This window comes from Chamaea fasciata, unplaced genomic scaffold, assembly GCF_029207755.1.
Source record: "Chamaea fasciata isolate MVZ Bird 193981 ecotype frontalis unplaced genomic scaffold, bChaFas1.0.hap1 SCAF_30, whole genome shotgun sequence".
Lineage (NCBI taxonomy): Eukaryota > Metazoa > Chordata > Aves > Passeriformes > Sylviidae > Chamaea > Chamaea fasciata.
Window position 1 is genome coordinate 978,600 of NW_027094115.1, and position 27,495 is coordinate 1,006,094.

The 27,495-nt window shown below is 48.6% G+C and overlaps 2 protein-coding genes and 1 pseudogene across 18 annotated transcripts in view; 1 reads left to right on the forward strand and 2 right to left on the reverse strand.

Annotated features, from left to right (window-relative positions):
• Positions 1 to 1,299: 1,299 nt before the first annotated feature.
• NFU1 (NFU1 iron-sulfur cluster scaffold) lies at positions 1,300 to 10,484 on the reverse strand. Of its 8 annotated transcripts, none has more exons than XM_066206305.1 (8): positions 9,676 to 9,796; positions 8,912 to 9,018; positions 8,405 to 8,540; positions 6,547 to 6,613; positions 5,960 to 6,074; positions 5,698 to 5,761; positions 3,407 to 3,581; positions 1,300 to 2,697 (listed from the first exon to the last, which is right to left on the reverse strand). In XM_066206305.1, exons 1-8 carry the CDS (start codon positions 9,762 to 9,764, stop codon positions 2,650 to 2,652), a joined length of 801 nt encoding a protein of 266 aa, XP_066062402.1. In that variant the 5' UTR covers positions 9,765 to 9,796; the 3' UTR covers positions 1,300 to 2,649. The 8 variants fall into 8 exon arrangements, with proteins under 8 accessions (XP_066062402.1, XP_066062404.1, XP_066062409.1 ...); XM_066206307.1 differs by having other exon boundaries at positions 8,912 to 8,972; positions 9,447 to 9,796; XM_066206312.1 differs by lacking the exon at positions 9,676 to 9,796 and adding an exon at positions 9,257 to 9,295 and having other exon boundaries at positions 8,912 to 8,972.
• A 1,198-nt stretch (positions 10,485 to 11,682) lies between these two features.
• Positions 11,683 to 27,495, reverse strand: part of AAK1 (AP2 associated kinase 1) — a 75,085-nt gene continuing 59,272 nt past the window's right edge. For 9 of the 10 annotated variants that reach the window (XM_066206392.1, XM_066206390.1, XM_066206385.1 and 6 more), the window contains one exon: positions 11,683 to 18,699. In XM_066206392.1, coding sequence (XP_066062489.1) covers positions 17,573 to 18,699 — 1,127 coding nt within the window. In that variant the 3' untranslated portion in view covers positions 11,683 to 17,572. Of the gene's footprint in view, positions 18,700 to 23,661; positions 25,738 to 27,278; positions 27,384 to 27,495 lie in introns of those variants that run through there. The other variant, XM_066206393.1, reaches the window with a different exon arrangement.
• Positions 13,400 to 15,547, forward strand: LOC136302618 (smad nuclear-interacting protein 1 pseudogene; annotated as a pseudogene).

Below are 27,495 nucleotides of genomic sequence, written 5' to 3' on the forward strand. Positions count from 1 at the left end.
ACAAAGGAGGGACGGGCACCGGGCGGCGGAAACACCCCCGGGACGCGGGGATGGGCCCATTCCCTGAGCGCCTCGGGGACTCCTAGCCCCGGGCCGGGGAAGCCCGTTCCCAGACCCTTCTCCGGAATTCCCTGACACCGGAGGGGATGAGCCCGCTCCCTGAGCACCGCCGGTGACTCCCAGCGCCCCTACCCCGGCCAGGGATATGGCCGTTCCCAGACACTTCCCGGGAATTCCCAGCCCCGGACAGGGGGTTGCTCGTTCCCAGACCTTTCCCAGTAATTCCCGGCAGCAGAGGGGAGACGTTCCCCCGCGCTAATTCCCACTGCTCCGGGCTAGGGCAGAGAACAAGCGGCCCCGAGGCTCCCAGACCCCTGTGACACCGGCTGCATCCTTCCCCAGTCCACGCGACCTGGCCTCTGGTTTCTTATTCCGGCTGTTCTATAACAGCACCCATTCAGATGCAAGAGAAAGAAACCATTAACATGAATCTGCAAAGCAAACTGGGACAGACGCAACTGACCAAGGCGTGACATCCATGCAGCTGGAGACATCAGTACTGCTGTCTGTCTGCAGCCACCCCCATCAAACCCTGCTTGGAAACTTATTAAAAGCCTAAGGCTACAGAAGAGAGCAATGCTTTAAGAAAAATGCCATTCATTCAGCTTTATATTACACTAAAAAGTCAATAAAGAAATATTTCCTTGAAAAGCACAGAAAACAACCCACAACCTCAGGACACACAAAAGAACTGGGAAGAGGCTTATTTTGAACTTGCTGCCAGACCCTGGCTGGACACGGAGCGGTGAGAAGGTCACCGGATCTCAGGAACATGAGAAGCCTGCGGCCAGCACACAGCCCCCTCCCGGCCTTTGTTCCACAGCGAGGACACACCGGGACAAGACAAGGCAGGAATCCCGGGACTGGAGCGTGCAAGGCGGCGCTCTCCCCTGCCGCTCCCAGTGCTTTCTCTCTCCTCACTTGTGGAGCTGGACAAGGGCTGACTTCACACCGATTTCCAGCAGGAAGGCGAGTGCCTCGCTGCAGTGGGAGCCGATTTCCCAGGCGCGCAGGGGAGCACCGAGCCCTGGGAAGGTGTGAGGGGCAGGAACACACACCCTGCAGGCAGGCACAGCAGCGCTGCTCCCCTCGGAGCTCACCCTGTCCTGGGCATTTCTTCCCTGCCATGCAGCAGGGAATTTCGTCATCAATACACTCATCAGGCAGTGCACAAGGCATCGCGTATTTCATCAGAGAGTAAAAGAAAACATGGTAATTTCACACCGATTTCCAGACCCTGAGAGGGTAATTCAAAAAACTGTGGGTTATTAAACTCCGTGAAAGCTGAAGTATTTAGCTAAAATGTTTATTTTCAAATTTCTACCAAGTAATATGAAGTTTATGGCTACCACATGCTGATGTGGTGCTATAGAGGACATTCTCCACCAACTGAACTGTTCCTGTTTAAGGGACTCTTTGGAATAATTCCACTAGCAAGGGATAAAAGAGGGGAACACACTGGAGGCTGTCAAGACAATCATAAGCCAAATGAGGACCACAAACTCAGCTCCATGGTGGCACCACAAAGAAGGAACAGAATTCCTAGTCACAAAGCCATCTGCTAAAGCCAGGCACCAGGAAGAAATCATTCCTACACACAAAAGTAAACACAGCTCCTTGCAAAGCCCCATTTATGTATTTCAATGTCAGAACAGCAAATACTTCTCTCCCATGGTGGGCAGGACTGGAAGGAGCCCTGCTCAGCCACATCCTCCTGCAGAGGCAGCCAAGTGCAAGGCCGGAGAGCAAACAGGATATGGCAGGAGCAAACACGAACACGGTTCCTCCTCCCCTCTGCCACCCTGCATAGGCAACCAGTGCCCTCCACCTTCCTGAGGTGGAAGCTGGAGAATTACACTGAGAAATCAGCTGCTGCATGTTTAAACAGAACACTAAAGGTGGCTGAACGATTGTACTGCTAAATGAGCTAATTAGTCTCTACATACTGAAGCTGATAAGGATCATACTTTTCTAACATTTACTTTAGAAGATGTGATTTTTATAACAAACGGTTTTTGTTTCTGTTGCTATGGTTTGCACAGTGGTAATGAGCAAGGAGGTAGCTTTCCACAAGCCACTGTTACATCCTCCAAAATGAACAGCTGATGTTACAAGTTATCTTTCACATACCAAAATTTGATAGGAATCCGCAGCTTTTAAATAAGACTTGATAAAATTAACATTTCTGAAGCTCCCATTTGCAGAGTAAGGGCAGAGTCCTGTCAGTCCCACAAGCTGGGAGAATAAACATTTAATATTGCTATTGCACAAAAAAGCCAAGGAACTTCTGCCTTCTCTTTTTTCAGTATTGAAGTTTCTGTATGAAATACAGAAACACATCACTGTTTTCTGAGCCCACCATTTCTTTCTAAAGACATAGCACAAAGTAGAGCAAAAGAATTTATTTGTAATACAGGGCATTTAATAAATTAGTGGATGAACTGTTTAAACTGATGGTATATTCTCACAGTAAGCACAACTCTTTCTGACAAGAAGATTTCTAACAACCAAGATTTGGTTGTTCCTCAGCACAAAGATGGTTTACACACACCAGGAAGTAAATGTTTATTTGGCCACAGATTACAAAGCTCAAGTAGAATTTGCTTCTTTCTCCACGTCATCATCGTCATCAACAACCTGAAATCAAATCCAGAAGTGGTTTAGATAAACAGTTTAAGCTCTCAGTCCTGCAGGATTTATTACATTAAATCCCCGCTGGACCCAAGGAGAACAGCAGTTATTCCACACCGCTGAACGACAATGGGCTCAGGACGAAGGTAAGAAAACCTGGCAATCCGAAATGCCAGGAGGAAATGAGCTTTAATTATAGGAGCTGGTCAAGTTACCACAAAGGCCACAAAAACAATTGCTCCAGAGATCAGATGTTTCATGAGAAAGCCAAATAATCTGCATTTCAGGAGATAAAGCTCCTTGCTTTTCATCACATCAAGTCATCATAGCACAGAGGCATCGGCAAACACGTGTGTCCAGCTCTGGGTTCCTCAGCAGAGGAGGGGTGTGGTACACTGGGCAGAGTCCTGCAAGGGTCACCTCCCTTGCCCGCTGCCAGCACCATCAGCCAGCCCTGTCCCAGGGCCACTGCTGCTGCTCAGGCCAGCCTGGCACCCACAGCACCCAGGGCCCCCCAGCCAGGCAGTCCCAGCCCACGGGCTGCTACAGGACCCTGCAGAGATCCCTACCTTTGCCAAGATACAGCAGCTGACTTGGAAAACCTGCATCTACACATCCCCGGGTTTCCCTAATTGCCAACCTGTTCCCGCTGGAAAGAGACAAAGAGTTCCTTTTCCACTGAAAAGGAAACCTCTGTGATCACTCCCCAACCCACCTGTTCCACGCCTTCCACCTCAGGGATGTAGAACTGGAGCATGTTCTGTATGCCGTTCTTGAGGGTGATGATGGAGCTGGGGCAGCTGGTGCATGACCCCTGCAGCTTCAGCTGCACAATCCCATCCTCAAAGCCTTTGTAAATAACATCACCACCATCTTCTTGCACTGTGGGCCTGATGGAACACAATATTCAACTTAAAGCTTGTAGAGCTGGAACCTCAGTAAAGCAATATTTAATACGCACAAAAACCGTCAAGACAGAGGGATTTAGTCACTATTTCTCTACAACCACCTGGTTCACGTTTCCAACAACTCCTGCCCGTGCTGGACTATTTAACATAGAAAGTTATTCTGTAGGACAGCAGCAAAACATTTTTTGCAATGAATGCAGCAGTGTATGAAGGAAGCACTGAAATTTCAGGGTAGAGTGTAAACACCCTGGAGGAGAGCTCAGCCTGCACAGACACCCTGGCTTGCCTGGAGACTCTCTCCACACCCCAACACTGCCTCAGTTACTGCCAATACACCAAGGGCGTGTCCCCCCACAGGGTGCAGTGCAGCTGCCACCTGTGATAAGAAGCCCTGCATCCATAAATAAATATGCAGTTCTCCACAATTTATGCAGGACAGAAAATAGCTCCAACTATAAAAGCTTAATCCTGCTCGAGGGTGAAGGAATCAGCTCCCGGTAAGGTCACCCCAGTGCCACGAGCATTTCTGCAGCCTGCTCTCCCTCTGCCAGCCACAAATGCCCAGCATTGTAGCTCTGTCCCCATAGCAACATTTTTCCAGACCAAGTTAAACCATCAAGTTCCCCTAACACAAGCTCTTTATACTGATTTCCAAAATAACCCTCTGAGAACTACAGTCCTAACAGAAAAATCTGTGAACCTGACACATTTATAAACTCACCACAGCAAATTACATCCATTCCAAAAGGTTGAAGATCATGATTTAAAATTCCATTCTTCTTACTTGAATTAACTTTTTGACACACTACAGGACCTTTCAGATGTACATTCCTTCCATCCTGCACCTTCTGACAACTGCTCTGCATTTAATTTTGATTTGCCAGACAATAAATGCTCTATGTGTAGCCTGGTTTATGGGTAACTTCTGAGAATACCCTGATGTAAAACGAAGGAAGATACACCACTGCTGATATTCTCATCAACAGCTTCTTGGTGCACTGATGGGTACAGGCGGAGGAAACTAAAGAAATGAAAAGGTGGAAAAACCAGAATTTTTGGCAGAAATTTCGTGCCTGTTACAAAAGGTCCCAGGGAAATCAAGGACTGACACCCCAGGAAGCTTAAACAACCAGGTACCCAGCCAGGAGCATGAACATTACTGTCACAGCTTTATACAACACTGTACTTGGTTCTGGTTTCAACACTGAGTACACATGCTTGGGAAAGATGTTCCAGCGTATTTCTACTTTTCTTGCTTTTTCAGGAAAATTAACCAGCACCATGTGTCTGCTCTGAGATAAACAAATTTTTAAGTTATGTGATATCACTTTAAATGCAGCATAAAAAAAAAAAAAAAAAGAGTAAATTTTTGGTGCTTGCAGTTTGTGAGCTGGGGAAGATGTCACCATCAGACATCACAAACACATCAGACATCTTCCCCTGCACCTCAAATGTCAAGTTGCTTTTGCTTTCAGTTCACTTTGGAAGGCAATTAATGAGCATAAAAATACTCTTCAGGTAAACAACATGATCCGCAGCCACTCTTGAGACTTCATTAGTTACCACCAGTTTCTAAATTCAAGGTGTGTTAAAGCACCAATAAAATCACAACAAAGTGCAAGGCCAGAATCCGTTGAGGGGCAAGATTTTCCACTAGGAAATCTTCCTTTGGAGTATAAGCTGCTTTGGAATACTTGGAAGGGAAGGACAAGAACAAAAAAAAATTACAACTGGCATTTAACACAAAGAGAAAAAGGTGTCTGTAAAAGCAAAGCCTGTGCTGTTTCCACCCCTTAAAGCAGCCAGGTTAAAGCCATGGACCTGCCCAAGGCACTGCGGAGGGTGAGCCCTGCTCTGAAGTCACTCAGCAAAGAAGACTCTGCTCAGCACAGGAGCTTCAACATGAAAACCAGAGAGAAACTTTTCAACTGAACAGCATTCCCAGCTCTGGCCAGTTCTGCACTTGAATCCCCCGGCTCGCATCTGATGCTGAACCATGAAATCACATTCCCAAAGAAGATCACATTCCCACTGTTCCCTAAATAAAGCCAAACCCCAAAACTAACTCGCTCATCCAGCAGCAATGTTCCCTGTTCACCTGATTCTTGTATCCAGCAGTTCCTTAATCATCAGTACAACTTCATCATCTTCTTCTGAAGCAGCTTGGGAAAAGAAAAATGTGCAAGTCAGAATGCTGAGAGAATGCCAGGTTGCAAATTCCTCCTTGCATTCCCCTTAATAGGTTTTAAGTTTAAAATCTCCTGCATGCTTTTCTGAGGGAGAATTGGACGTCACTTCTGGATGTCACAAAAGCTAAACCCAAAGGCAGACCTTGGCCTCTCCCTGAAGATTTGATTTACCTGTATCTGTCCTAGGTGCCTCGTCAGTGACTATAGGTAAGCCAGAGGCAAAGAAATCCATTATGGTTGCATAAATATCTGGTTTCAGTAAGTTCCAATCCAGGTCTTCACTCTCCTGTGAGAATCAGAAGAGGGGAAATAAAAAGAATGAAGCAGAGTACCTGCCTGCTGCTGCTACGTTACACAGAGATTCTTATCCTAAAAATGCCATCATGGACTCTCAGATTTGATGCACAGACTGGACTTCATGTTCTGTCAAGTCCAGCTTTGCCAAAGACGTTTAGTCAGACTCAGAAAGTCCTGGCAAGCCAAGCAAGTGCTTTTAAAATATTAGCTAAAAAGGTGGCAAAATCTCCAAAATACATTATTATTTGACAGATATTTTTATCAACTGCTTCAGAGACTCAAGACTGTCAATTTACCAATTTATCATTCCCTGAACTTACTTTCTTATATATTAAAGGCAGCTCACTTTGGGCGCTTGTGGACACTTCTCTGGAACATCCACCTGTGCCTGTCCGGATCTGCTCTGTGGCCATTTCCACACAGCTCATCTTTGAGCACAGCTGAAGCCCTGCTCTGCTTACCTTGGTGATTGTGATGAAGTCTGGCCCAAAGAAAACACTTTTAACTCCTTCAATCCGGAATAACTGTCTGTTAAGGAAACAAGGGGGGAAAAAAATGGGCGAAAATGAACCCAATCTGACAAACTGAGTTTTAATTTTAACAATTAACAATATGGTTAACCCAACAATTTCATCTATAGAAAAAGAAATTAAAACCCTGTTGAACTTGGAGGTAAATACAATGTAAGGCTGTAAGAGTGTTTTTGGTAACTACAGGGGGAGGGGGGGGGAACATATTCTCTTGAAAGACTGGAAAACATCAAAAATGCAATGAATGAAAAAATCAGAAATCATACCACAAAAGTATCTGTAATGGAAAAAGATAAAAGTGACTTCACAATACCCAGTTGAAAGAATTTCTACGCATAAAACAGTTATATGTGCAATCAACTGGATTTTGAAAAGACTTAAACCATGAAATTATGCAAGTGCACCAAACTGTCTGAAATAATTAAATAATTCTCTTCCCTCCCTCTCCTCCAGGGAGCTTTTGTTAATTCTTTGGAAATGTTTATTCCAAATTATGTTTTAAAGAGAATTATATTCCCTTTTAAAACTAAGTCATCCTACTTACAAAAACCATAATCTAGGATCAATGACACACAGAGCAGACAGTTCTTCCCATGTTCCTGCACAATACACACAACCAGGCTGATCTGCACCGCAAACATTGCAGCACATATATCATCTTGGATGAAAGTGTCTTTTTGCAGATAGATGACAACAAAAAGCAACTTTCTGACAGTCGATTTCACTGTGCAACCTGATGCACCTTGGCACAATGAGATCTTACAGCTTCAGCACCCTGCTAACATGTTGTGATGTCCTCAGAAACCTTTCACATTGGATTTATTACTGCAAGTCACAGAGCTCTGCCTGAAAAGACCCTGTCTGCTCTCAAACAGGCCTGCAAGAAACCTCTGGAAACATCAGAGCCGCGTGTTTGATAACCCCCAGCTCCTGGAGGGAATGCCACGGACCACAGCTTCTGCTTTTGCACGGAATTCTGCCAAGGTACACAAAGCTGCCTTGGCCTGGGATCTCCAGGGGTAACCCCTGCAGCATTTCTGGGTCTCACCCCCCACCCAAAGCCCTTCCACCCGCAGAACACACAGAGTTTATTTTCAGAGACTGACGTGAAAGCACCAACACAAAATGGGTGCCTCCAAATATTCCCAGAGACTCATGATGGTGCTCCAAGCCCCTTCTATGCCAAGAACTGATTCTCACTCTATATTGTGCATTTTTTTTGATTACTGAGAGCTGCACTCCCAAGACCTGTTACAGATCCAGGCCAGGACACTAGCCTTTCATTGAGTGAAGCACAAGATCTTCAGGGAAGGAAAAATCCATGGTTTTGAAGTTCAGGGTAGCCCCAACACCTGCCAAAGAGAGCTGCTGCATTTATTTCAGAGTTTTTGAGGGCTATTCACTGACTGTTTCCCAATTCTAAACAGTTAAATGATTCCCAAGTAACTACTTGAATAGTGTTCTGAGGGGAATTAATTTAAGAAATCAGGGCCAGAGGTCTTGCTGATGATGCAGCAACTGCTCACAAATACTGTTTTGTAACCCCTCTGAATCCAACTGCAGCAACCAGATCCTGGTGCCTCCTGCTATGACAGAGCTGTGGGAATTACAAACAAACAGCTTCAGCAACAACCTTCCCAGCTTTCATCTTAGGCAGCATTAAATCTCAGCTCCAAGCAAGACACTCCAAAGCAGGTGTGGAATGATCAGAAGTTGTGCTTAAAAACATCAGCTGTAGACACAGAGCCCAGACCAAGCCCCTAACCAATCATGATGTGTTTAATAATACCTTGCTAAAGGAGAGCAATAGGCTGCAGCTGGTGTGGAAAACTCCATAGTCCTAGACTCCAGCACTTCCCTTCCTGGAATAAACTTCAAGCTGTTTGGATTTGGTGTGTCCTGAGTTTGAATAAACATGCCTCTTACTGCAAAGACAAAAACAAAGAAGAAAAGTAATACAATCAAACCTAAGGAGCTTAAATCAAAGTCAGGTCCTGATTACTCAGCAAGCCCCGAGTGATCCCTCTGCTCCAGAGAACTGCAGCCCAGGCAGCCACGAGGCTTTAAAAACACAACCCTAGTGCCACAGCACCACAGGAACACTGATGGACAGGAATGTCATCTCACAGGAGACAGCAGGATAAAAGGAACCTTGGCTTAGCTTTTTTTGCTAACTTTTATTTACTAAAAAGCATCATCCTCAGAATGAACAGCAAACTTTCAGCATTACCACACTGCATTGTGGTCTATAAAAACCCACAATGAGCTCACCTGTTAATTTTTAACTGATATTTACCTGAACGATGCCATACTGCAGATGGAAGAGGTGCCTTCTTTTGCAGAAGCTGGTGGAAAGGCTGTCGAGTGGTGAGATTATGATCTTTTAACAGCATATGACAGAACCTAGACAAAAATAACTTTACTAACAATTTGCAAATTCCACATTTGCGCTGTCCCAAAGAAAAAGTATTGCAGATGCTTTTAGCTGCCTCAGACCGCAGCAAGACACACCTGGGGTGGTGTCATTGGCTCAGACGAAGGTAAAGTGGGGAGAACAGTGGGGAAAAAAGAGGAAAACATCACAACGAAAAGCAAGACAGAGTGATGGAGTAACAGGCTTCTATTTCACAGCTGTGAATACCTGATCTCTGTTAATTGTATGAACAGCCAACAGCATCAGGGTATTTCACAGCAAAGTGAACATCAGAAAATGAAAACAAAACCCACCTCACGTCACAGACTAATTATCATACACTAAAGATCAATTATTATCTACTTCCTCTCCTCCTTATCAGCTATACACGAGGAAAACTGATAAACTCAGTAAATACCATCCACAGGAGCCGTTCAATAAGAGGTTGGGGGGGAGTCATAAACCATAACACAAGTACTGCAGAGGCTCAGAAGCCTCAAACATGGAACGGGAGAGAAGTTCTGTCTCATGAAATGAACGTCCCTGCAGTGAGCACAGGACACATGAATCCAGAAAGAGTCTAAATCGTGTTATTTGCTTCGTTTTGTGGGCTTGGGAGCAGAGAGAAACCACAACAGGATGTGTACGGAAGGTCCCCCGGAAGTTCCCTTTTCTCCCTTGAGCTAATCATGATTATATCCCATTTTGCTTCAGCACAGAGGTGTGCCCAGCGCATTAGGGTCCCCTAAATTCCCCCTAATTGCTCGATCTTGAGTAAATCGTGGGGGAGGATTTTCCTCTTATTTTATGGCCCTGAAAATACAGGCATGGGGAGGGCGTGTAAACAGCTCCTCATTGCCTGATCCTGTGCACATGTGGGGGTGCAAAATTACCCCTCATTGCAGGATCCTGAGCACATGTGAGGGAAATTACTCCCGGCTGCGCTGCCCTGAGCTTGTGGGGAATTACACCTGAGCGCAGGTCCCGAGTAGGTGTGGGGGGAATGACCCCTGTGTGCAGGGTCCTAAGCCGCGTGAGGGGAATTTCCCCTCAAGGCTCTCCCCGGATGTGCAGGGCTGAGTGCTCGGGAGCTGCGTGTTGGGGACAACGGCCAGCTCGTGGCTGGCGAGGGGCTGAGGTGAAACAGCCTCTCGCTGTCCACCAGGAAGAAGCGTCACCCCCGTCCGCGGGGAAGAAAGGAAGGGGAAGAACAATGAGCACAGGGGGCGGCCCCGGAGGTCGCGGCGCCGCGAACTGCGACGCGGCTCCCTTTCAGTCCCACGGGGAAGGGGCGAGAGGGAATAAGCCGAGCCCCCTCCGGGAGAAAGCCATGCCGGGGCAGCGGGAGCCGCGGGCCCCGCGGTCACCTACCGCCCGCCCAGCCCCGCCGCCGCGCAGAGCCGCCGCGCCGCCGCCATCTTGGCGCTCCCCGGCGCCGCTCACGCCGCCGGCCGGGTGCGGCGGCGCCCCCTGGCGGCAGCGCCTGAGGCGGACAGCGGGCGTGGCGGAGGCGACCGGGACGGGACGGAACGGGCTCCGGGCCGGCGGGGCCAGCGGGGACAACGGGGCCAGCGGGGCCAGCGGGGACAACGGGGCCAGCGGGGACAACGGGGCCAGCGGGGGCAACGGGGCCAGCGGGGGCAACGGGGACAGCGGGGACAGCGGGGCCAGCGGGGCCAGTGGGGACAACGGGGCCAGCGGGGGCAACGGGGCCAGCGGGGACAACGGGGCCAGCGGGGGCAACGGGGCCAGCGGGGACAACGGGGCCAGCGGGGCCACCGGGGCCAGCGGGGGCAACGGGGACAACGGGGCCACTGGGGCCAGCGGGGTCAGCGGGGCCACCGGGGACAACGGGGACAACGGGGACAACGGGGCCAGCGACCGCCGGCGCTGCCGGGGCCGCCACCGACCCGTGTGCCCCAGTGCCGCACCCACACGGCTGTTAAATCCCGCCAAGGATGGCGATTCCAGCACTGCGCCGGGCAGCCTGTGCCGGGGCTGGGCAGCCCTTTCCAGGAAGGAATTTTCCCAATATCCAGGAAGGAATTTTGCCAATACCCAGTCTGAGCGTCCCGCGGCAGTTTCGGGCCGTTCCCTCTCCTCCTGTCCCTGTTCCCTGGGAGCACAGCCCGACCCCCCCGGCTGCCCCCTCCTGTCAGGGAGCTGTGCAGAGCCAGAAGGCAGCACAAAGTCTCTCTCAATGGACATTTACACCAGGACAGAAATGAAATTAAGAAGTGCAGCAAGGCCCAAATAATATTTTGCATTTAGAGAGTCTTGGCAGCTGGATGATACTGAAAAACACGTTTAATCAGCACAGTGAGCCTCCACATCTCCCCATGGCCCAGATGTCCAGATGCACCGGCCCGGCATGGAAACCGCTGAGGAGCAGCAGCTTTGCAGGGAGGGCTCAGGGCTCTGTCCTGCCCTGGACGGCAAGAGTTCTCTCTGGAATATAAACTGCATATAAACTGAAAAATCCTCTGCTTAAAAGCAGCAAGATCAATTTGACTTTACAGCTGCCAGATAAAACAGCAGGGCAAAACCCAGTTCAGCACTTCCGAAGGAAGAACTCATTAAAAGCGAGATTCCCTGTATCCAGCAAAAATATTTTCCATGGAGAGGGGAGAAGGAAGGCACAATGGAGACGGTGGTTGTCATCAGATACAGTTTAATAAAATGTACATGAGTTTACAAGTGGAACATTTCTTCATGATTACCAGGAACAAACGATCCCAACCGGAGTGCAAAACTTGAGCCCAGGGATCTACCAGGCAGGGGGGGACAGAGGGGACTGAGGGAACACGGCCCATAGGACACAAGCCACTGTGTGTCACTGTGGGGACCACACACACTTCCAGCTCTGGCTCCTCGTGGACACAAAGCTCTTCCCACCACCAGACTCGGTGTGTGGGATGCTCCACCTGCTGCATCCCACACCAGAGTGAGCCCCCTGCCCTCCCACCCCGTCCCTTTGGAGGCAAGGGATCAGAACCACTGGATCAACACCATCCCTCTAACGTCGCAGGGAGTATTTCTAGGTGCGTGTGAGGGTATTTACCCACCTACAACAGAAACTACAGGCTGTGGGTTATTTCTAGAAACGCTAATGCAGCCGATCAGGTTTCAGGAATGTGTTTCAGAACCGGAGCAGGATTTCACTGTCATGATACTACTGTAAAAATGCTTTGGGGTCTGTCAGTGTGCTTGAAGGCATTGATTTAACACCGTGAGGAAAGAAACAAAAACCCACAAAAATTCAACTCCCTAACACAAGAGTCTTTGGTGGAAGCTGAGTTAAAGTAACCGATTACCACTTTGGAGTGATTGAGTTCAGCAATCAAGCAGATCTCGCCGGGTTTTGCTGCTGTGGCACTGAGGACACGATCAGGCCATGTAGCCAGTGCTCACACGGGGTCGAGGTCATGACAGGAGAGGGGACAAGGGGGACAGTCCCCAAAGTCCTGCAGCAGCTGAGGAGAACAGTACCCTCCAGCACTGGCCCAACAGTCACAGCAGTGAGCACAGAGCCAGCTGCTTGTTTTACTCAAGTAGAAACTCTGATTAATCATTTTAAATAGACTTTCGCGCATTCAGTGGGTGAGAACCAGGAGCCAGTCCCTCTCCCAGCAGGAATCCGGGATTGTCGCATGGACGTGATAACGCTCCGGGCCTGAGGGCCCAGGGCAGTGAACACCTTTTACTATAGCATTTCAAAAGACACGAAACCAGGGGTTCTTTTCAGAAAACTGATTTCTAAACACCACATTGAGTCTGTATAAGTCTTACTTCACTAAGATCACTGATTGTGTGGCAAATAATTAGTATGATTCTTCCCCATTCATTAAAACAGTAAGCTTCAGAGGCTATGGAAATTAAATTTCCACTTACAACTCATCACACTGAGGCTGCAGCAGTGGCAGTGCAGGATTAGGAGGAACACAGCCTGGAAATGAGAAGGGTATTAGAGTAACAGGCATTGAAATTGAGTTTTCTGACCATAACCAGAAGTCCCATTACTTTGTGAGTCACATGCAGAGATACAAACGAGCTGCCTCCACCCCCAGAAGAGATTTAAAACCATTTAAGCACTGGATGTGTCTGGCAGGATCATGAGTTCTGAGACGCATTTATCCTGCTCTTAGTGTAAAGTGCCTGAAGCGCAGAAAAGCTGCCAAAATGCCAGCTGGAAATTCAGCCTGACCTAAGCCGAGCAGGGCTGGAGTCGAGCCCACACACCTCAGTGCACCTTCCCTTTCTCTAAGCATGAAGGGGCAGGCTGAGGCTCCTCCAGCATCAGCTCTGTGAGACCTGGACGTGGCACTGACAGAAGCTTCACTGAATTATTCAGAAGCAATTTTTCAAGTAAAAATGAAGAGAAGGAAGGAGAACCTGAATCCAGTGAGCAGAGGTAACACCTCGAACCCACATGGTTCTCACAAGGTACCTGCTCACTCCAGCAAGGCATCTCCCTGTTCCACAGGTTCATCCCACAGCACCTGATCTGTGGCCAGATCTCGCTTCCAGCAGCTTCTGAGCAAATTCAGGTGCTCAAGTGCAGCTCTGGCTCAGTGTGGCTGTGACACAGACTGGTGTCTGGGATCTCACACTCATTCTCCTTGAATTCACAGTTTGCCATCGCAGTCATTCTCCTTGTCTCTCACTGATTCCATCCAGCAACAACTGACTTGGGGGAACATATATTTAGACCAACAACCACCTTTTGGATGTATATTTAAACAAAAACTAAACAACAAAACTTAGTAACAGCGTCAGCTTTGTTGAAAAAACATCTCAAGGGAAACCCAGAAACTTCTTTACAGTACTGTTTTCAGGAGGTGATGATGGAGGACAGAAAGCTGCATAGCCACCACTATGCACCAATATTTATTAACTACAGCTGCACAGGGCAGGAGGGTCCCACCTCCACGAGCCCCCTCGACCTGGGCTCGGCTGGTCACTATTCACCAGCGACTTGTGGAAGCCAACGTGGCCTCCCTGCATTCCAGTGTTCTCCCTCCCCACTCCAAGGCTCCAACACCTCAGTCCAAGCTTTTCCCTCTCCCCACATCCAGCAGAACACTTGTCTCTTCCAACTGGAGATATTTTGGAGGGGAACTGAATTAAGGGAAGGAAAAAGGAACACAGAGCAGCTGGGGTTTCTTTCCAAGACATTGTTCCACCAGGTGAGGCGTGATGAGTTGAACGTCTCAACAGACTGGGAGTAGCACAGAAGATACACAGAAGATAACAGCTATCAACGGCCATTAAAGGAACACCAACTCCAAACAACAGCCCCGGTATGGCCGGAGACACTTGGCCTGGGAGAGGTAAGAATGAGGGCCTAATTAACACCGGAGGCAAAGAGATCTGTAACCAATAGGAAATCAAATATGAAGAGCTACATAACCTGGAACCAGTGAACATTGAACCAATCAATTTCTGTGGGGTTTTGACTGTATAAAATACGGGCTGTGTGTGGATGAAATGTTTTCTGCTGCACATCCTGGCCCGAAATATAGTACTGCCTTGATTCTTCAGCACTAAAAATGTTGTTGGAAGGGTTTTGTTGTTCCCGCAGTTCCGGAGAAAGAGCGGTGCCGGGCGGAGCAGCCGCAGCCCACACCGCAGCACCGGGAGGGTGAAGCAGGAGCAGGATGATCGCTGTGACAGGGGGAACAAGGAGAGACACCCACCAGAGCAGGAGCACCGGCGGGACAGCAGCGGTGACCGGGACAGGCACAAGGACCACTCAGACAGAAAGAAGAACCCCAGTGACAGAGCTGGAGCTCTGCAGGACACACAGAACCTGCAGGAGCAGCAGGCAGAGAGGGAGTTCTACAACGAGAGGAGGCGAGAACACTGGCAGGGCACCGAGAGCAGCGGCGACCAGAACCCGGAGCTCCGACAGTCCAAGAGCAAACCCAGAGAAAAAGCTGCTGAGAACAAGCAGAAGCCAAGCTTCGAGCTATCCGGGGCGCTGCTGGAGGACACTAACACGTTCGGGGGTGGTGATCAAGCACAGCGAGCCCCCCGAGGCGCATCCCCAAGACGTGCTGGCGCCTGTACCCCTTCAAGAACGACGAGTTCTTGCCCGTGAAGTACATCCACCGGCAGAGCGCCTACCTGCTGGGCCGGCACCGCCGCATCGCCGACATCCCCATCGACCACCCGTCCTGCTCCAAGCAGCACGCCGTCCTCCAGTAGTGCCGGGTGGAGCACACCCGAGCCGACGGCACCGTGGGCCGCAGCGTGAGGCCCTACATCATCGACCTGGGCTCGGGGAACGGCACCCTCCTCAACAACCAGCGCATCGAGCCCCAGCACTACTACCAACTGAAGGAGAAGGACGTGCTCGAGTTTGGGTTCAGCAGCAGGGAGCATGTCCTGCTCTATGAAGCCTCAGATAGATCTGAGGCCAGTGCAAAGGACGGTGATGAGGAGAAGGAGGAAGTTTGACAGATAACAGATGAGGAAGGAATTAGAGAGGGGCAGAGGAGAGAAACTCATTGCAATTGAATGGGTCCATAGTATGCTCAAGTCCACGTTGTTAAACCAAAAAAGGGGGAGTGTAGGCATGGGCCCCTATGAAAGACTGCAAAAAGCCTCATATGTATATCTTAAGTTTTTGAATTGTATTCAGAATGACCTAACCTCAGTCCAATGCCATTTCAGTGGATCCCAAACTCACCTAGAAAAAGCTCAGATATTTGTTTAGAATCTTTTAAGTGGAAAATAGGAAGGGCCCTTTCCATTAATAACTTGGGGCCGAGGATATGCTTGTGTTTCCACGTATTCCAGTCCACAATGGAATATGGAATATTCCACCCTGCAAGGGTGGTCTGAGCAGCCTGTTACTCCAACTTCATCATCAGCTTGGGAAACTGAAGGGACAAGATTAATGGAGCTTGTTCAGCGACTGGTTTGTGGGGTTCGGGCCATAACTTTGAAAATTTTTACACAAGAAACAGTTGGTATGATTGGTGATTCTGAATATGTTGTTTATATCATAACACCAATACACGGAATTTTTATAAAGGCATTGAGCTGTAAGATAATTATCTGATGTTATTTATCCTTTGGTTGGCTGTAGGTTGTTCACGTTACCATGGATTATTAAAAAAAAGTTTGTTTGTAAGATATTTTAGGGAAACCCTCCTAGTCAAGGCCTAAGCTCTGGCCAAGCTCTGGCCCTGGCTGGTTGGGAAGTTTGCCATCAGAGCCAAGTATTTCTGCTCTAAAATTGTCATGAAGTCCTTTGACTTGCTGATTTGGTCTTATAGAAGTGGCAATGTGTGTCGCTTAGTGAGGGTTACCTTCTAAGGAAATACTGTGTCTCATGGAAGGGTATACAAAGGGTTTGCCTTTTGCAATAAACGTCTCAGTTTTTTCTGCCAAGTCAAGTGTGTGCCTCAGTCATCTCAGTCCTGCTCTTTGGGAACAGGATAGAAAACTCTTCAGAAGGAGAGCAAATGGATTTTGTTTAGGTTCATCCTTAACCAACAGGAAAGCAATAGGCAGAATTCACTTTGCGTCAAGCTCTCTGCCAGTATAAACCAGTCTAACGGGGCTGTGGCCTCTGCTAAGTCACACCACATGAGGTACACCAGGACAGTTACGGAACTGTTTACATCAGAAATTTCCACATCAAGTCTACTTTTAATACTGTCTATACACATCTCTCCTTCACCATAAGCAGATTTCCAGGTCCTACCCTTTGGCATAGACCAGACAGGAAATACATGTGTAAAAGTGAAAGCTCTGCCTGATAGTTTGCACCATCGTTTGATTTTTCCAGCAACAGTAACAGCCTGATTGCTTCCCTGGGTTCACAGCAGGAAGGCACCGTGAGTCCCTCCCTGCCTCCAGCCACAGCCTGGGGGCGTTCCAGTCCTGGGGCAGCAAAGCTGTGCTGCTGCCCTGGATCCGCTCTCACCAGCACTGCCCAGACTGGCACCAGACGTCAGGGCATGGCTCTGGCTCCGTGGGCACATCACCCACCAGTACACACCTAGAGCCATGGCTGCCACTGCTGCCGAGCAGCAGGAATATCACTGATAGCAGAAGTCACAATAACATTTTAACCTGTGAAATCATGTCCTTTCCAGAGCATTAGCAAGTCCTGCTTGACTCGCTCTGTAATTAATACACCTTTTAATTCATCTTGTAGTGCATTTCTCCATCCAGGATCAGAAAATATAGAATACTGCTGGTTTGAGAAAAGCATCTAAAACAAGAAATAAATGGAGGGAAGACAGTGAGAGGATGAAGGTGAGAAGCAACTGGAAAGGATACGAGGATCCTGAGAGTCAGGCATTCGGACGAACATAATTTAAATGGTTCAACTATATTTCACTGCAAATAGAGTTCTGACCAAAAATAATAATTACTTTATATATACACATATATATATATGTATGTATGTATATGTGTGTATATATATATATATATGTATATATTGCTATGTCATTCAGTTCAGCTTAGAGGTTTGAGGTCCTGCTCGAGGTGGTCCTGCAGGCAGCACAGCCCCTAGCTCCTGGCACATTAAGGCTTCTGCTTTGCTGCTTTGGAAGGGAAGGGCGCCGAGGCAAAGGGATCTGCGCCAGGCAGCTCCGTAGTCCTGGAAGATAGTGGGACAACAGAGACAGACCCCGCTATAGCCTGTCTGTTGGTCTGAGACACCACTTTGTAAGCAGCTATGGGCTTGGCCTCGAGGCCCGGCCCATCTTCAGGACTGTAGTGCCGGGAATACTTGGACAGGGATTGCGGACGGAAAGGCTTGTTGGCCGCAGTGCCCAGCGTGGCATCTGGGGGCAGTGCATGGCCGTGGCTCCTCTCAGCAGCCACGTCGCCCTGCTCCGGCAGCACTGCTTTAGCAGGGACACTCTCCTGGGCCTCCATAGCTCTGGCAGAGCAGGGATGGAGATTGCCTGGCTGAGCAAACCCAGCAGAAGGATACGGAGCTCTCACCGAGGCCATGGACCCGTGTGCTGCTGAATCCAGGCATGGGAACATCGGCTGAGCTCGGCCATCGCCTCCTTGGCTCAGGAAAACAGATGGTGTGAATGGCTCCTTATGGGAAGTCAACTCTTCCATGCTTTTCTTCTTAGTGAAAGGGGCTCTCAGAAACACATCTGCTTCCTCTGGATGCCGTAGAGCCGTGTTGCCCCTACAGATAAAAGGAGCTTTGGTAAAGACATCCACTTCATCAGGCACCTTCCTGGAGCTTCGGAAAGGAGCCGTGGCAAACACGTCCGGTTCGTTAAAAACCTCCCCAGTGTGCGACTGGAAGGCTGGGAACAGCATCTTCCCTCCTCTGGCCTGGGACTGGGGATCTTCTTTGGAGTCCTCATGCCTGGGCACAGGCTGCAGGAACCCTGGGCATAACTTGCACGTCTCCTCCTCCTCTTCTGAATCCATCAGTAAAGGCCTGGACCCACTGCAATCCAGAATATCTCCCTCATGGTCTGTGCCTTCTCCTTCACTGCTGTAGAAGGAGCTGTTGCTTGAAGGACCATCTCTGGCCAAGTACTCCGACTCTGAGTTGTGCTGCACTTTCACATCCAGCATCGCAGGCTGACCCTTGTACACAGCAAATCCATCACTGCCAGAATCTCCTTTAGAGAGCTCAAGAGCTACAGCTGGGAACCGGCCCGGATCCCTCTGCAGACCTACAAACACAAGAGAAGAGTGTTACTGCACCATCTCCATCCCCTTGGTCAGCAATCACAATGAAAGGTACATTACACAAGAATGTCACACTGCTCAGATGGAAACCACCACCATGCATGGAAAATGGGCAGGAGAGGGAGGGCAAATCAATGAAAAAATAATGCCAGGGAAGGTGTTTGCGACACGGCCCAGGGACACCACAGGTACCACTGCTCAAAGGATGGAGATATCGGACACACGCATGGGCACACACAGCACCCTCAGCACCATCCCACCAGGTTTCTCTCCCACCCACCCATGACAACAGCCACCAGCGCAGAGTGTTTCCCTTCCCAACGCTGCTGCCCAAGGGAAGCTCCAGCAGACAGACAAGTTCTGTCCTTCCATCCTGCACTGCTGCTCTCCAAGCACATCTACTGCTTGGCGTAGCCTCTTTGTGTGGGCCAGCCCACAGATACGTGGCATTGCTTGTGAAATACATGGGGGTGCCCCAAAACCTGCTAAAATAACAGGCCCGTTTCAAAGACTGAAGGTCAGCCTACAGCTTTTAGTAAATCCTGAGTAGCAGCTATTTTAGTAGCAGCTATTCTTTTTAACCACTGCCAGACAAATGGTTTATAAACACTCCATACCAGGACTTCAAATCAAGGATCATAGCTCCAATGACCTCGTTTGTTTCTGCCTTAGCATAACAGGGCAGTGCAGGGAGAGGCTGTCCTGCCCTTCTCCAGCTCCACGAGCCCATGAGGAGGCTGGGTTTGCCTTAGGACTCACACAGACAAAACAGAAGATCTCTTACCTTCACAGAACTACTGGCAGGTTAGAAGACTGTCATTGGACTCGTTAGCAATAGGAGAAAATCACATGAAAACTAAAACAGTAGGAATTGCAGGAAGAATGAGGAGGGTGAGGAGGCTGGTTGGTACCCAGGGTCAGCAAGGCACCAACCAACACACCCTGCAGTGACAGAACCTTACCCAGGGAAAACTGCTCAGGTTAATTGTTCATGTTTACACACCCATCACAGGCCTCAGGCACTGCTTCTCCATCACACCCATGGATACACAAATTATCTCCTCCATCACTGCTCACAAGTAAAGACACAGCAGCCGTTCATTAGGCGTCAAAACCAGTATTTATTGGGAAACTCTTCACCTGGGTACATCACACTGCTAAATAAAGACAGCACAGATATGCAAACATTTGACCAGTTACTCTACAAAAATCCCTTCTCTCTCTCCTGCAGCCTGTGTTGTCCACACTGGTTTTCCCTCAGGTGCCCCTCTGGGATTCCAGGAGCAGCACAGCTCTGGTGGAGCTCCCTCCCAGGAGGCTGGTCCCACACTGGCCAGGGGTCACTGTGACATTCTGAGATCCAGGCTGAACCAGAGCAAGACCAGCTGCCACATCATGCAAATGCCTCCGGATCCCCTAGGCCACGTTGGCCCACGGGAAAAAGGAATTCATCATGGAGAGCACGGTCATGCAGACCAAGGGCCCACTCTACACAAGAGCAGCACATTTGGGTGGAATTTTTTTTCTAACTTTGATGTGCATTAGCAAGTGCCTGTGCCCACACAAGCCATGACATTTGGGACAGAGTAAGAGAGGGAGGACAGGATCTAAACCCATCTGCTTAGTAGCATGCAGCTCTGAATGTGGGGACACTGCACCAGAAGCAGAATGCCCTGTCCTGGGAAAAATTTATTTTTCTGATGTTCTCTCTGCCCGTTCAGGTGAGAAGGGCACCAAATGCTCAGCAGCAGTTTTCTCCCTTGCCAAAGCCAGTACAGGAGCTCTGAGTTACTCTGGGAGACGATGTAAGTGATGCTTCACCAGGAGCAGCTTTCAGTCAGAGCTGCCGAATGACACCGCCAGGGAAGGGCCACAATGACCTGAACACAACAAAACCGGACACAGGGATGGAACCTGGGAGTCTGGGGACTCACTGACAAGGCAGGAGCACCACCTACACTGACAGGGAATGCTTCTCTAATGCTGAATGAGGGAGACCTGGCACTTCCAGACCCTGCCCACTGTAACTGGTCTCAGCAGCTTTTCTTTACCACCTGCCTTGGTCCCAGAAGGAGCTACAGCAGCATCATTACAACAAGGAAGACAACATCATACCAGCATTTTACCTTAGTTAACATCTGGCTGTGGGACTCAGACATCTCCTCTCCAGCTGTGATTATCATGTTAAAAAAGGGTTTGGGCTACACTGACACTGAAATCCCCCATCAAACCAAAACCCAGTGTGTTGAAGGTCAGGGAAGCGGTAACAAGGCCAGTGCTTCCCATAAGCAGCTGTAACTACAGGCCTTGCAAACCAGAATTGCAGAGGTATCCTTCACTTACAGGACCACAGAGAATTTCAGTTTGCCAGTGCTGATGGATGCTTTTGCAGAGATGCCCCTCTTGCAGAGGGAGCATTTCCCACCATCTGCCTCTCCTGAGACTGGGCAGGTCCTGTCTGTCCCCTCCTTCTCCAGACTCCCAAGACCTGGGTGTTACTCCTGGGGAAGCATCCCTCAGGTTTTCAGTGAGTGCTCAGGTTTAAGGAATGCCCACTGCAAACAGCCATGAGCTTTACCAGCAGAAATCTTTACAGAAGTTGGAGCTTGGAGATGAGGGCTCTCCCTACCCCTGCACAACACGGGTGTGTAATATTTGATTCCAGGGCCAGATATACATACTAAAAAAGATTCCAAACTATTCCCAGGCTCTTTTTCAAGAGGGAGAGCCTTAAAAAAACCTCTCATCACTCAGTATCCCAGGAACACAATCTGCAGGTATTCAGACAGCAACCTGAGAGAGCTCTACCCCAGGTGACAGCCCTGGCACCTGGAGTTTCCCCAGCTTCCAAGGAAAACAGTGTCCTGAAGTGGCAGAGTACTGAAATAACCAAGAGGAAAACTAGGAAAGAGTTACTCTCTATTACAAGAGCCAGAACAGTCACCACAAGGGTGAGGGTCTCACTTCTGGAGCAGAGCCCCCAAAAAAAAGTCAGGGGAGACAGAAATTCCTGGAGTCTAAAGTTAGTCTTTCACCAGGAAACTCTCCTGATTTCATCAAGCCAAACTCAACATCCAGGAACAGGTGAAGATCAGCACAGTTACCAGTGTGCAGAATTACTAGTTTGGAATTTTAAAGGGGTCAAAAGCCTTATCACTCTTTCATTCTTGCACTGTGGAGATTTTCCTTGTATTCCAATTCCTCGAAGCAAACTATTCCAGTTTCTAGAAGCAATCTCATTAAACAACAACACAGAACTACCCCCACACAGCACTTCCAGCAAGGAGGTACCACAGCACAGCACCAAAGGTCAGTGACACCTGTGGCAACTTGCAGGATTAAGTGTTTCTGCTCAAAGCCACTCACAGTGGGAGACCTGGAGGCAGATCCAGAGCCTTCAGTTCCAGAGGATAAGGGATGCAATGCTGTAGTTCTGGCACGCTTGGACAGCTACCTGCACCAGGCAGGAGTTAAACACACAAACCCACATCCCACATTCCAGCAGTTCATGAACAGTCTGACCCCTGCACACCAAGGGCATCCTCTGGCTCCCCCTCAGCTGTGCTGTGCCCCAGCCAGAGGTTACATGAGTCCTGTTCAAGGCACAGGCAGGGACCCTCTCAGAAAAACACAAGGGCAGCTCCCCAGGGTGCCCCCTGCTCCTGTACTGGGCAGGAGCAGTAGTCCCACAGCAGAGATGTTCCTAGAACAAGCCCAGCTCCATAGTAGAGATGTCCCCAGAACAAACCCAGCCCCCTACAGCAGAGATGTCCCCAGAAAAAGCCCAGCCAGCAGCCCCTCCTCGCTCCCCAGGGACAGCACAGTGAAAGAATTTTTAAATAAGATGGTTTTGCACAGACAGTGGAGGCGATACCCTGTAGGCTTTTAGGCCAAAGAACACCCTTATCATTCCTTAAGAAGCTCCCTCTAAAAAGAATTTGGCTCCACACAGATTGGCTCAAGCTGCCCTGGCCCGTGATGAGTGGGCTGGAGGAGGATGTAGATCTGCCACAAAGCCAAGACTGTCCCACCCACTGTCCCAGCAGGTTGCACAGCACCTGAAGCCCTGGCCAAGGAAGTCCCAAGGGAGAAGGCTTGGACAGTCCAAACTCAGGAAGCTGCATCTTCTGTTTTGAGACAGATGCTCCCTACACAGTGGACATTGTCAGAAACAAGGTGGCCGATTGAACTTGTGCTCATCTGGTTAAAGATGAACAAGGAGGTTTCCAAAGGCAGGGGTCCTTCCCAACCTGAGCCCCTCAGAGTAAGGAAGAACCAACACCAAAATTCCAACTATTCCTTTGAACATTTGCCACCCAAACCCAGAGTTTGTTCCTGCACCCAAAGCACAACCCTGACTTGCAGGGAAGTTGCTCCACGTGCTGTGGTTGTGTTTGCAGCACCCGGACAGGAGATCCACCAGAAGAGTCAATGCCAGCTCCAGCCTCCACTGCCATCCCATCAGGAGGGCACTGTACGTGGGCAGAGCAGAACACCTCTGCTGGGATTCCACCAACTGCTGATGTCACCGAACATCTCCTGACCCCACAGCCCTTCAGAGGGGACAGGAACACCTCCCCTGGCTCCAAACAAGGCTCCAACCAAGCTACAGCACTGATTCTTAGTCCCTCAGGGGAATGCCAGGCACCAAACTTGTCCCACGGGACACGGGAGGAAGTTCCGTTTGTGCCCTCAGAGCAGCAGCTTTCACACAAGCTCCACAGTTCTGAGCAGCACCAGCACTAACCCAGAACCCGTGGGACACTCACAGTTTCTGCAGAGTTTAAAATGAATCCCCAATCTCCACTCATCTCTCATTTCCATTCGCTCTGCAAACACATGCTGAATGTTTTCTGATGAACGAGGTCTACGAACAGACGTCTCTAAAATATCGTATTTCCACCCACACCCATGAAGAGCTACTTGAAAAAGCAATAAAATAAACATTCACATCTGCTTATTTAATAGCATTATTAACAACCCAGTGCATTTGTCATTTTTTCCAGAACCCTTGAACAAGCGCCATTAGATTTAAAATCTTAAACATTCTTTAAAAGTACTTTAATTCACAGAAATCTTTGTTTCTAATATACAGTAGATGGTTACTTTTTTAAAATCCATTCTCTTTTCATATAATCTCAGTATCTGACTATACAATAACTTTCTATCTATAGCGTCTTCATGTTTTCCAGTCCAGCTTGCCTGTGCTTTAGGAATATAAAACAAAAAAATAATAAAGTTCTATCCACAATTTTACTAAGGTCATTTCCATAGTTCTCATGTAAAGCTTCTCTTGGAAAGTGCAGTATACACATGTAATGATACAACACACTTAAGCAATACTTTTATTAATAAGTGTAGGTTTTAAAAGAAGAGTTATGTAGAGACACAACTGATGGGAGTTCTATGTACAGAATTTGTTAAACTAAGTGTTGGGGTGGGGAGGAGATGGAGAGAGGAAAGGAGGAGTCACAAACTTGGGGTTCTTCCCTTCTCAGCGAGGTCAGCACAGACACATTCAGTCGCTCGCACTTTCGCACGTGGGAACTGCACTGTTACTAATACAGCTACAAACACAAACACAGGGAGCAGGAAGCTGGGGAGAATTCCACTACAGAGGAAGAGTCCATCTGCTCAGAGAGGGCTTTCAAATACGAGATAGAAATTCCGGACTTCATGGTAAGCCAAGGAAAACGAGTTAAGCGTATCCAGCTATTGACAACCCAAGCATGTGAAGGGGGAAAGAAAAGGGAGAACCCATCGAGTTGTAGCAGCACTGATTTCAAACCACCTGAACCGAGTGCATGCGTGTTCACAGAGACTGGGGTGGAGAAAGGCCCACAGGAATCTTTGTCTACTAAAACAATGGCTCCATACTGAACTGGGGTGCACTATAGCAGTTACAAGAGAAAATGGAGAACCCAGAACATATACCAGATGCTTGACTAAAACCAGGATTAAAAATAGACAAACAGCCGTAGGACAATTTGTTTCATACACAATTTACAGTGGGTTGAGGGGATTTTCTTTTTTTCCAGTCAAACACAGAAAAGAAGTCACAGAAAATACATTTGCTGCTGCCACAGCGCCCTTTTCACCCAAAAAAGGTCAGTGAAACACTAGTCTCAGCCATACTCACATGGATTTGGTTCAAAACCTTGTTACACTTCACTTAGGGTCATTTCTGCAGCTTTAGCAATCTGGTTTTTTTCTTTTTTTCCTTTTCTCTTTTTTCCTTTTCTCAGGTTTTCCCTCCCCCAGGAAGCACAGTTTGTTCCCAGCAGGATTGTTTGACACCAAACCATGAGCTGGTGGCAGCTGGAGAACTCTTCAAGTGCACCACCACCAGAGTATGGCCAGACTGCTCCGGAGGAACTCGGGGCTTCCTCCTCCTCTGAAGCAATTCAGAGCCACCAGCTCTCCTACCCCATGTCCAGCAGCTGAAGGATGTCCCTGCCACTGACACCTGGCCCCTGCTCCTGCCCAGCCACGGGGAAATGCAAACAGAACCAAAACCACATCCAACAGCACAAAGCAAAGACTGGGACGCACTGTTCACGCCCTGCTCCAGGGAGAGGAGGCTGGGGCAGGGTCACAGGGCAGCCACAGCTCCCTGAGCAGGGCCAGGAGGGTTCTCCACGGTGCTCCCCTGGACAAGGCCACGGGACAGTGCAGAGGGAACCCCGCAGGGTTTTACCAGCTTTAGAGAGAACAGGCTACCTGGAGAACTGAGCCAGAATCTTCCCCAGGTCACGGGAAGACAGGGAGAGAGGTGGGTGACTGTCTCCTGTTGGCGGATTTTTCTCTTAATTAAAGGGGGGGAAAAAAAAAAAAGCCCCAAAGAAGCACAACAGAAGGAAACTCTTCTGGCAACGAAATCGGAGGTCTGGGTACGTTACAGAAACTGCGTCTGCTACTGTGTCACTGCTACAGGTCTATGAGCTGATCCACCAGCAGCAAAGACCTGGCTATGTTGGGAAGACTGGACTCAGAGCTTCCACTGTTGTTTCTAGAATGCCCACCTGAAAGTGCGAGAGATAGGAATTCAGTATTGAACAGGACACACACACACACGACAGTTTCAGAAGTTCAAGATCAAGAAAGAAAGAAAGAAGTAAAAGCAAAACAGAAAACCTGCTCAAGCTCTTCTCATTATTTGTATCATGACAGCAATGAATCCCCTGCTCGCTCTTCCACCCTCTCCCCCCAAACCAAACCAGCACAGCAGCCAACAACCCCCTACAAACTCATTCTTTCATAAAGTTTAACCAGAACCCCATCCTTACTAAGGGATTTCTAAAACAATTCAAGGACTCCCACGGGCCATAGAAAGGACAGGTCAAAATTTTAAAACCTGAAATCTAGCTGCTATTTTAGGAGCATCTTTGGGTGCTTTGAGCTGTTTCCAGGAGAACTGGGCTATCGTGGGACCTTCTGTAACTGGGACTTGGATACTAATGGAGAGAATCACAGAATGGCTTAGGTTGGAAAGGACCTTAAAGACCACCTGGTTCCAACTCCCCAGGATGCTCCTCTGCACTCAAGGTGGCCTATCTTGGCCCAGCCTTGGGAGAAATCTCTGACTTCCAGCAGAAGCAGAGTTTGTAATGTCTGAACTGTTTCTAATGAGTGTCAGCCTCTGAAAGCCAAGATTAGTGCAGAACACACTCCTGCTGTGACTAAAAATGGGAGTTAGAGAAGCAAAAGGTTTTGTGACCAAACTGAAAAAAAAAAAAGAAGCAAAAAAGCCTAAAAAAAATAAAAAGAAGTCCTGGATTCGTCTTTAAACCTCCAAAAGTACATCAAAGGCTGTAATCAAAAAATCCTTTCCATGGGGTGACTGCAGAGAGGGGACCCACTTCACTGATCCTTCACTGGCCAGGTGTGAAACGCTGCCTGCTGCTGTCCTTAAAGAGCTACAAACCACAGCACAACTGCTGCTGTTAAGCCAACAGTGCTGCTGGTTTCTCATAATCCCCCAGAGGGACTGAGACTGCTGGCAAAGATCTCGTTAAGGGGATCTGGTGCCAGAATGGTGAAAATGAGCAGCTGCCCAGTCACTGCCCTACAGACTGCCTGCTCAGAGCTCCTCAAAGGAGGTGGGGACATGGACCAAACTTGTCACACTCAGTTCCCACCTTGGAAAGACACCAAACAGAAGTAAAAAAAACCTCACTTTCAGCAGGAGGTTTGGGCTATAAGGGATTATCATCATTATCACTCTTTCTTGTGACTCATGCCAAGCTCACTTAAAAGACCAAAGCCTTGGGCAGTAAGTAAGAAGGTGGGAGGACACAGCTCTCACTGCATTCAGTCACTGAGGGGTCTGTGCCCTCCTGGTAGGCTGGGAGAAATTATCCCATGGGAGCTCAAATATTGCCAAGTAGAGAATCTAGAGAAATTTCAAGGCTAAGGTATCCCACTAAACACCACACTGATAGTATTTCACAGCTCAGGATTTGAACTAATCACATGTGCTGCCGCACCACTGCCCCAAAACTAATTTATATATTCACTGTTTGCCTTTTTTCCTTCCCTTTTTCACTCCCACATCCTGGCTTACCTTGTGAATTTTTGGATATCAACACTGGAATTGGGTCAAACTCATCTTCTGTCACTTTTTCAGAGCCCTCAGGAGCATCAAAGCCTGATATCAGGTTAGTATCTTCTGCAGCATAGAAGAGAAATAAGGGTAAAGAAGCAAAGACAGCAGAGAGGCTGGTTAGAATTGCCAGGAAGTGTTAGAACATCTGTATGTTTTCAGAGACAGCGTTTAGAAG